Source organism: Gossypium hirsutum, chromosome D12 (assembly GCF_007990345.1).
Source record: "Gossypium hirsutum isolate 1008001.06 chromosome D12, Gossypium_hirsutum_v2.1, whole genome shotgun sequence".
NCBI lineage: Eukaryota > Viridiplantae > Streptophyta > Magnoliopsida > Malvales > Malvaceae > Gossypium > Gossypium hirsutum.
The window spans coordinates 56,545,529-56,555,029 of NC_053448.1; the positions used below are offsets into that span (position 1 = coordinate 56,545,529).

The 9,501-nt window shown below is 38.3% G+C and overlaps 1 protein-coding gene across 1 annotated transcript; it reads left to right on the top strand.

Annotated features, from left to right (window-relative positions):
- Positions 1-5,009: 5,009 nt before the first annotated feature.
- On the top strand, positions 5,010-8,556 carry LOC121224573 (RING-H2 finger protein ATL29). The gene is made up of 2 exons (XM_041108036.1): positions 5,010-5,566; positions 7,436-8,556. Exons 1-2 carry the CDS (start codon positions 5,010-5,012, stop codon positions 8,184-8,186), a joined length of 1,308 nt encoding a protein of 435 aa, XP_040963970.1. The 3' UTR covers positions 8,187-8,556.
- The last annotated feature ends 945 nt before the right edge of the window (positions 8,557-9,501 follow it).

A 9,501-nucleotide genomic window follows, 5' to 3' on the forward strand; every position in this document is an offset into this window, starting at 1 on the left:
GCTCCTCCATCTTCAAAATGTATTGCATGTACCTACAGTGTGTAAAAACTTGATGTCTATAGGCCAATTTGCAAAAGACAATGGGGTTTATTTTGAGTTTCACCCATTTCTCTGTTTTGTGAAGGACATTCAGACATGGATGATTCTTCTCGAGGGCCACATGCATGAAGGACTTTATCGGCTTCAATTTTCCAAGTCTGCTGCCAGCTCTAATCACTCTCTCTCAAAGCATGGTTCCTGTTTGCTCAATAATGTTCAACTCTCGTCGAATGTCTTATGGCATAATCGACTTGGCCATCCATGTTCCAAAGTGTTGGCTCATGTATTAAAGTCTTGTAAAATTCGTTTTGATCAGAATAGCTTACCTAGTTTGTGTTGTTCGTGTCAGCTAGGCAAAGCTCACAAGATTCCTTTTTCTCCATCCAGGACAGTGTATTCCTTTCCTTTTGAACTAGTGGTCTCAGATGTATGGGGGCCAGCATGTATGACATCAAATGGTTTTTGTTACTATGTTTCTTTTGTTGAAATGTATAGCCGATACACTTGGATTTACTTTCTTAAGAACAAATCTGAGGTGGTTCGCTGTTTTCTTGATTTTCATCAAATGGTCAAAGTGCAGTTTGGGTGTTCTGTCAAGATGTTACAAACGGACTGGGGGGAGAGTATCGTGGTCTGACAAAGGAACTCTCTCACTTGGGAGTCGTACATCGTGTCACTTGTCCGTACACTTCGGAGCAAAATGGAGTTGCTGAGAGAAAGCATCGCCAAGTTGTCGACATGGGACTGTCGCTCCTAGCTCAGTCTGGTATTCCTTTAAATTTCTGGTATTTTGCGTTTGCACATGCTGTTCATTTGACGAATAGACTGCCTACTCCCGTGCTTCACAATGTCAGCCCGTATGAAAAACTTCATAAACAGAAGCCAAGCTATGACCTGCTTCGAGTGTTTGGGTGTGCGTGTTTTCCTGACTTACGAGTTTTTCAAAAGCACAAGCTGCAGTACAGATCACAACTTTGCATTTTTCTTGGGAGTGCACCTAATACAAAGGGTTATAGGTGTTTAGCTACAGATGGCCGAGTGTATCTGTCTCGGCATGTTCGCTTCGATGAGACACTCTTTCCTTTTCAGCATGGTTTTTGTTCTCGACCTCCAGTTACCTCTACACAAAACCTACTTGGCCAGACCATACTTCCTATAGTTGTCAATCGGTCTCCTTCTGAGAATTCTCATGGTCAATCTCATGTAGACTTCGATCGGATGGCTTCTGAGACTTCCCATCATGGGTTTTCATCTGCCAACTCACCTCAAATTTCTCCTGTAGTTGCTGAGTCACAAGCTGATGGGTCTCCTTCAAGTGTTGATGCGACCAGTGTGGAAGTTCCACAAAATATGAATGTACATCCCATGCAGACTCGTGTCAAGAGCGGGATTTTTAAGCCAAAGGTGTTTGCTTCATGTTTAGAGGAGACGGAACCGTTGACCATAGTTGAGGCTTTTCAGAGTCCTGCTTGGACAAAAGCTGCTCAGGAGGAGTATCGGGCCTTACTAGCGAACCATACGTGGGATCTCATGCCATTACCAGATAGTCGTAAAGCAGTAGGCTGCAAGTGGGTTTTCAAGCTCAAACGACATGCAGATGGGTCTATTGCAAGGCATAAAGGTAGACTTGTGGTTAAGGGGTACTTGCAAGAAGCTGGAATAGATTTCCACGAAACGTTCAGCCCTGTGGTGAAGCCTACTACCATAAGAGTGGTCCTTGCGTTGGCAGTCTCTTTCAACTGGTCACTTCGACAAGTTGACATAAATAATGCGTTCTTGAATGGAGACCTTCGAGAAGAGATCTACATGTTACAGCCTCCGGGGTTTGAACAGCAAGGCACCAATGGTCAACAGCTAGTGTGTCGACTTCGAAAGGCCTTGTATGGACTTAAACAGGCACCAAGGGCGCGGTTTCACAAGTTGCGAGAGTTTTTGGTCAATTTGCAGTTTAAAGCATCCAAAGCTGACAGTTCCTTGTTTATTTTACAGTCGGGTGCTCGTTTGGTTTATGTGTTAGTATACGTAGATGATATTATCATCACAGGGAATGATGATGTGTTCATAAACGAGTTTGTCACTCAGCTAAATGAGAAGTTTTCTTTGAAAGATCTAGGCAAGCTGCATTATTTCTTAGGCATAGAAGTGAGTTATACTACTCAAGGAGTGTTTCTTACTCCGAAAAAGTATGTTGCTGATCTTCTTCAGAAAGCTTCTATGGATAAAGCTAATAGTTTACCTACGCCTGTGATCACCACGAGCCGATTATCAGCCTATGAAGGGAGTCCTGTTGAGGATGAACGTCAATACAGGAGTATTGTTGGTGCTCTCCAATACGTTGTCATCACTAGGCCTGACATAGCATATTCAGTGAATAAGGTTTGCCAGTTTATGCACAAACCTTTGGATCTACATTTTAAAGCAGTAAAGAGAATTCTAAGGTATTTACAAGGAACTTTGGACTATGGGTTGAAATTCACCCGAACTTCAAGGTTCTTACTTGAGGGATATTCGGATGCCAGCTGGGGCTCAGATGTGGATGATCGGAGGTCAACATCGGGTTTTTGTGTGTTTCTCGGAGGGAATCCAATCTCTTGGAGTTCCAGGAAGCAGCAAGTTATTTCAAGATCGACAGCAGAAGCCGAGTATAGAAGTGTGGCTCTAGTCACTGCTGAGGTTGTGTGGATTCGGGCATTGCTGACTGAGTTGGGTGTCTCAGTACCAACGAAGGCCATGGTATGGTGCGACAGCTCAGCAGCGGTTGCTGTTGCAGGCAATCCAGTCATGCACTATAAGTTTAAGCACGTCGAAATGGACTTATTCTTCGTCAGAGAGAAGGTTGCAGATGGAGTACTTCATGTAGGGTATATATCTGGGTCTGACCAGACTGCAGATATACTAACAAAGCCCCTGTCAGTAGGAATATTCTCTAAGTTTCGCGATCGTCTGTGTGTGGTTAGCACAAATGGGAAAAGTCTTCATTGTAAATAGAAAACTGTTGTGTACGGGGCATGTTAGGAATAATAGTAGTTAGTGCTGTTAGTTAGCTGTTAGAGTTTCTGTTATAGCAGGTTAGACAGTTACTATCAGTTACTATTTTCCTGCATGTATTAAATACGTGAGTATTTCTCTGAAATAAAGAAGATAGTTTCCATTCTGGAAAACTAAAGAAAAGAAATTTCTAATAGCAACCATATAGTTTACTAATCATTGATGAGTAACAGGTGAGTTGGACACAAGTTAATGCTGGACTGTTATCATGGTAGAGCGCACTTGTTACGTGAGATCATGAACTTGTTACAGGCATACAGTTGTACTGTTATGTGCTTTAGCGTGCATTTTATTTGATGGAAACAAGCTTTAATTGGGGAGTTGTTTTGGTCTGCTTTTGCTATAGGGATGAACATTTCTTGTTTACACAGAGCTACACAGACATGGAGGTGCCCTTGGGGATACAGAAGCTAAGGATTCTTTTGTTGCCCCTTTCGATTCAAAGCAAGCGGGAGGAGCGCCTTTAAAGACGCCTGCAGATACTATGGCTGCATCAATCTCTTCAGTTCCACTTTCAGATCTTGGAGTTCCTTCACAGCGAACATATTGTACTCCAGAAACCAGGACAAACAACTCCCCACAATTGGAAAGGTCCAGATAAAATCAGTCGGATATATGGAGACTGGATCGATGATTTTGAATAAACTCTGTTGTTATGGCAAACAAGAGATGAGAGCTGAAATTCCTTGCAAGTGAGAAAGTGAATAATTTAGATATTACCAGGACAGTTGTGTCATTTACCCTTTAGCTTATGTGATGTGGGAAATTTTTTTCATTGCTCACTTATAGCTTTCAAATAATTGACATATTTTTATTATTTAGTTTAATTAATTTTGATTTTAGTATTCTATGGATAATATTTTATATGGGTATAATGTTGTCTAATTTGTTGGAACACAAGTTAAATTATGGACTACAATGAAAATTTTGCATCAGTAGAGCACAAAATTCTTAAACATTAGGATTATTCTAATAATTGAATTAGGAACTAGATTTACCTTGAAGCACAAGAAACAACTTATATATTTCATTCTAGGGTTTAGTAGCTTTTAAATTATTATTATTATTATTTATGGCTTTAGGCGGGGATTTTGAATTTTGGCTCTAGCCGCAGAACGACGGTTTTTGTTTTTTGTTTTTAGCTTTTCTTTGAATTTTTAATAATATTTCTTTTGAGCATAATTTTCCTTTATGTATTCTTTAAAATTATGAGTAATTAAATTTTAATTCTAACTTTAGGCAGATAATTAATTTAGTGTTTGAACTGTGAGACTTTGAAATTATACGTTTAATTCTACAGTTTAGGAGATAAATTCAATCGTCTCATAACGTTGTTTTAGCATCAAAGATGACATACAGTTGTTGAACCGATGTGATTCGTAATTGTCATGTTTGGTTCACTAAAGAACAAATTGACATGACCAATTGAGTGAGTGGTTGAATCCGTCAAGGGAGTTAACGATCAAATTTAATCGACCTACGAAATTAAGATCGTTGATTTGAGTCGGATTCTTCTAGTTCGTAAGGCGGCAAAGGAATTAGATTGTGGAAGTTGATTTCAAGGTTATTCACTTGGTAAGAATTACCTGTCGATCTATTCTCGCAACTAATTTACATACAGAAAGATTAGTGGTTTGAACATGTTCGAAGTTGAAGTCAAAATCTTTCCTAAAGCTGAAGCTTTTGTTATATCAGTTTACTCAAATTTTTGGTCATAACAAATCTGGCTATCAGGTAAATACTCAAAAAACTAAGATTTTTTTCTCTAAGAATGTGACACAAGATTTGAATTTGAGTATCAGTGGTGGTCTTGGTTTCTCCCATGTGGATAATTTGGGAAAGTATTTAGATGTTCCACTACTTCATCAAAGAGTGACAAAAGACACTTTCCAATATATAATGGATAACATTAGAAAAAAAAAATGGCAGGATGGAAGGCTAAGCTACTTTTGCTAGCAGGTCGAATAACGTTAGTTAAAGCAGTATTAGCAGCTATCTCTATTTATGCTATGCAGTTGATGGTAATCCCGAAAGGAGTTTGCGCTAAAATGGAGAGGATCATTCCTAGTTTTGTCTGGGGTCATATTGAGAAAAAAGGGATAAGTCTTGTGGAATGGAAAGAAATTTGTAAAGATACAAAAAACGATGGCCTTGGTTCAAGAAATGTGGATTTTTGGAGAGATAATTGGGTGAAGGAGTGGGGTCCTCTTGTGGATGTTTGTACACAACCCGAGTTTATACCTGATAATCTCGTTTCAGTGTCAGACATGGTATCACCGTGTGGGGATTGGAATTGGGATTTGTTCAAATCTGTCTTGCCGAGTCCAGTGGTGTTGAACATTTCAGCTTATAAACCTACTTCATCACATGATATGGATGATCTTCTTGGATGGGGTATTGATAACAAGAACATATTTACGATTCACTCTGCATATGACTTTATTTGTGTACTAGAGATTAATGGTCGTGATAAAATCTGGTATTTTCCAAGTCCTTAAAAGGTACGAGTTTTTCCCTGACTTGTTTTTTTAAACAAAGCACTTCCTAATTATGTAAGAGCAAGAAGACACCTTACTTTGGATACAAACTGCAAAGTGTGTGGGAAATCAACAGATACCACTAATCATGTTCTAAGACATTGTTTCCTAAGTGTAGCGGCATGGATGGTGGTGATCAAACCAGAAAAAAGACAGGAAATTTATTAATCTCAGTATGGAGGATTGGATTGAGATTAACTTATCCGACTCCAATTATTTTGCACGTAATTTTGATGATTGGCCTACTCTTTTTGGTGTTATCTGTTGGCAATTATGGACAGATTTCATTGAAGGGGTTAATATCTTGGAGAAGAGTTATAGAATGCGGGATGAGTTTTTTTAGCTCAACCGAGAAACAATGAGTTTGTTCAAGCAAAGGGAAAACAAAACTTGCAGTTTCGTAGGGTGGCATCCACATGGGGAAGGATGGTATAAGGTAAATACTGATGGTGCTATGTATAAAGTGTCTAGTAGTTATCCGGGATAACCATGGTACGTGGATTTTTGGCTTCTTCAAATATATTGGTTGTTGTTCTACGCTAAACGCCGAACTTTGGAAAGCTCTAGAGGGTCTTCAATTTGCTTGGAGTCTAGGTTTTCAAAGGGTTGCGCTTGAGATGAATAGTATGAATGCAATTCAGTTAATTCAAGATGAATCAGTTGAGTTACATCATTCAACAATGTTGTTAGCTATTAAAGAAATGATTCAACGTCCTTGGAGGATTAAGGTGACACATATATTCAGAAAAGGTAACCAAGTTGTTGATGGTTTGGCAATAATGGCATTCGCAAGGCCTTTGGGCATGTATGGATATAAGCAATCCCCAGATAAAATCCTTCAAAAACTACATGATGATTGTCACAAAATGACTTGACCCCGTCTAATCTAGCTATGGTTTTATCCTTCTTAACGTACCAAAAAAAAAATGATTAATCTAATTTTTGAGACTACCCTACTTACTATACTGCAAAATTAATTTAATTTTAATTTAAGCGTAAAAATTTAATTTCGATACATTCGATACCCATTACACATTTTAAAGAATCCCTAGCTATCGACATCTTGGCTGTATAACTTTTATGCATGAATATTCCCTCCCTGGCTGGGAATAAGAAGTTTGTATGACTGCTGTAGATTCCGCCCTTGCTATCAAATATTATTAACAAATGACCCTTTTTAATCTGAAAAAGAACAAAACTTCTACTCTGTTAAAGTTACCATTTTCAAGGAAACCTTTGTTTTAACTACAAGTTCAAATCTTCTTAACCTTCAGATTGACTATATAATCAAGTAATTATCCAACTAAATGGATGGATTAGTATTTAGTGCATGTAAAAAAAGTTTCAGATAGATTGAAGCAAAAGGAACCACATACTAAATACGGAATGTTGTAGTTTGCCATGGTGTGGTTTCAATAATGTCATTGGTTGGCAACAATAGTAAACAGAGCAAAGTCACACAAAGGACTCGCTCAATAGCCATAAATAAAATGCTTACCAAGCATCCATGAGCTTTCAAATTACTTAATAGTACATTGACATGCCACCCTTTTTTTTCCCCTTCACAAAAAAAAAAAAACCCAAGATCTCATTCTTTTCTTTTTTCTTCATTTTCATTTCTCATCAATGCAAATTTACGAGGCCGGAATGATCGACATTCTGGTCATTGCTACCTTTATTATTTCAATGTCACCGTCATTTTGTTATGCCAGACCACCCACATCAGACTTTAGCTTGCCAGCACCTGTAACCGTAGCAGTAATTTTCTTCATTTCTTTCTTCTTCGGTTTTTTAACATTATACTTTTGTAGGTGTATCCTAGAGAGTCTTGCAAGTCTTTGGAATAATCAGCGTAACCCTTCACCTCCGGTTGATGTAGCTCCGGCAGCAGGTGAAAATATTAGTAACGGCCTTGATCCTGAACTAAGACAAGCATTTCCAACATTCTATTATTCCACTGTCAAAGAGTTTCGTCGTGAAAAGTATGGCCTAGAATGTGCTATTTGCTTGGGAGAGTTCGAGGACGAGGATATGCTTCGTCTTTTGACAATTTGTTTCCATGTTTTTCATAAAGAGTGTGTTGATCTTTGGCTTGAATCTCATAAAACTTGTCCAGTTTGTCGAGGAGAGTTAGATGTGCTTAGTAAGAAATCCCCTTTACTGATTCGTAGCAATTCCATGCATGAAATTTCAACAAATGCTGAAAGTTCAGCAAATCAAAGTCCAGCTGAAGATTCTGTTTGCATTGACATTAAAGATGATAACGATGAGAAAGTTGATGGAGAAGATAAAGTACAAGTCACCTCAAGTACAAAAGAACAACAATCTAGAAAAAACGAAAGAATGGAAAATTTTTCTAGGTCTCATTCTACGGGACACTCCATAGGTAGAGCTAAAGAAGAAGATAGATATACCCTCAGATTTCCTGAACACATTAAAATAAAAATTGTCAGGGGACATCATGCTGCAAGAAGTTGTACTGTGTTTGGTGAATTTACGAGCCCCTCGAACGACAGACACAGAGGTTCTGGTGAACCGTCAGAGACTCGCATAGGAGATTGAAATCGATAAACAAAAATAGGATTTTCACGATACCCATAGAAAATTCTGAATAGAATTTATTGACAACCTTCACCACTCTAATGTTTTAAACTAACAGGACTTAATTCAATATTCCTTGAACCGGTGATTTGAGAAAAAAGGACGAGGGGATCATTCAATCATAAAACTGCTCATTGGAATCAATCTACAGAATTGAAACTTGGTTCTTCCAGTTATTTTCTGAGCGTTTCAAGAGTTTGATTCTTTACGTTCTAAAATATGAGCAAAGTTCAGCAATGTGTGATACCATTGAACAACAATCCAAAAGGTTCAGCAAGGGACTTTTGTTGCGCGGAAGCGTGTGAAAGAGTAAAATTATTGTACTGAAAAATCACACTAAGTTCAATTCCCAGGAAAGAGAGGTGGATCACGAGGATCGCTTACATACCAGATCTTTCCTAGCCAGAATATCCCTCTATCGTAATTTAATAGCACAATAAATCACTACAATGACACTTGCAAAATTTGCAAAACAAAAATAAAGAACACTAGAATTTTAACGAGGTTCAGCAAATTTTGCCTACGTCCTCGGGCACTACCAAATATATTTCACTCCAAAAATACAAGTGAAAGTTTACAAATAGGGAGAGAGAACAATTGCCTTAAGTAGAGAATGGCAAGTGTGGGATGAAGAAAGTAAGAAATGGTTAGGCCTATTTATAGTTGAGGTTCAAGGATCAACTTGCAATGTCCCTATACAATTAGGGACCAAAATTGCAATTATCCCATGCCAACTTTTAACCCAACTTGCCAACCAATTTTACTTTCTACTTTCGGTGCCCACCCTTTTTGACTTTTCAAACAATGGGTGGGTTCCAATAATCTCCACCTTGAAGATTTGATTAGGATAATCTTATCTTCACACAATTCTTTCTGCCTTTGACAACAATACTTGATAGTGCCTTCTTCAACTGTTAAACTTGCAGGATATTAATCAAGTTCAAACAATGTTCGAACTTGGTTGCTGTTACCACCTTAGTCATCATATCTGCGGGATTATTTGCAGTCTTGATCTTCTGAAGACAAATTTTCCCCTCTTCAATAATTTCCCGCACAAAATGGAATCGTACGTCGATATGTTTTGTACGTGCATGATAGACTTGATTCTTTGCTAAATGAATAGCACTTTGACTATCACAATACACGTTAATATGCTCCTGAACCAACCCCAAGGTTTTAGCCATACCTTGTAACCAAATAGCCTCCTTTACAGCCTCTGTTACAGCCATGTACTCGGCTTCTGTGGTTGACAATGCAACTGTAGACTGTAGTGTAG

Coding starts and splice junctions, on each gene's coding strand:
- LOC121224573 (XM_041108036.1), top strand. CDS start 5,010: ATGGCAGGATGGAAGGCTAAGCTACTTTTGCTAGCAGGTCGAATAACG. Junction 5,567..7,435: donor AATGGTCGTGATAAAATCTG/GTATTTTCCAAG, acceptor ATACTTTTGTAG/GTGTATCCTAGAGAGTCTTG.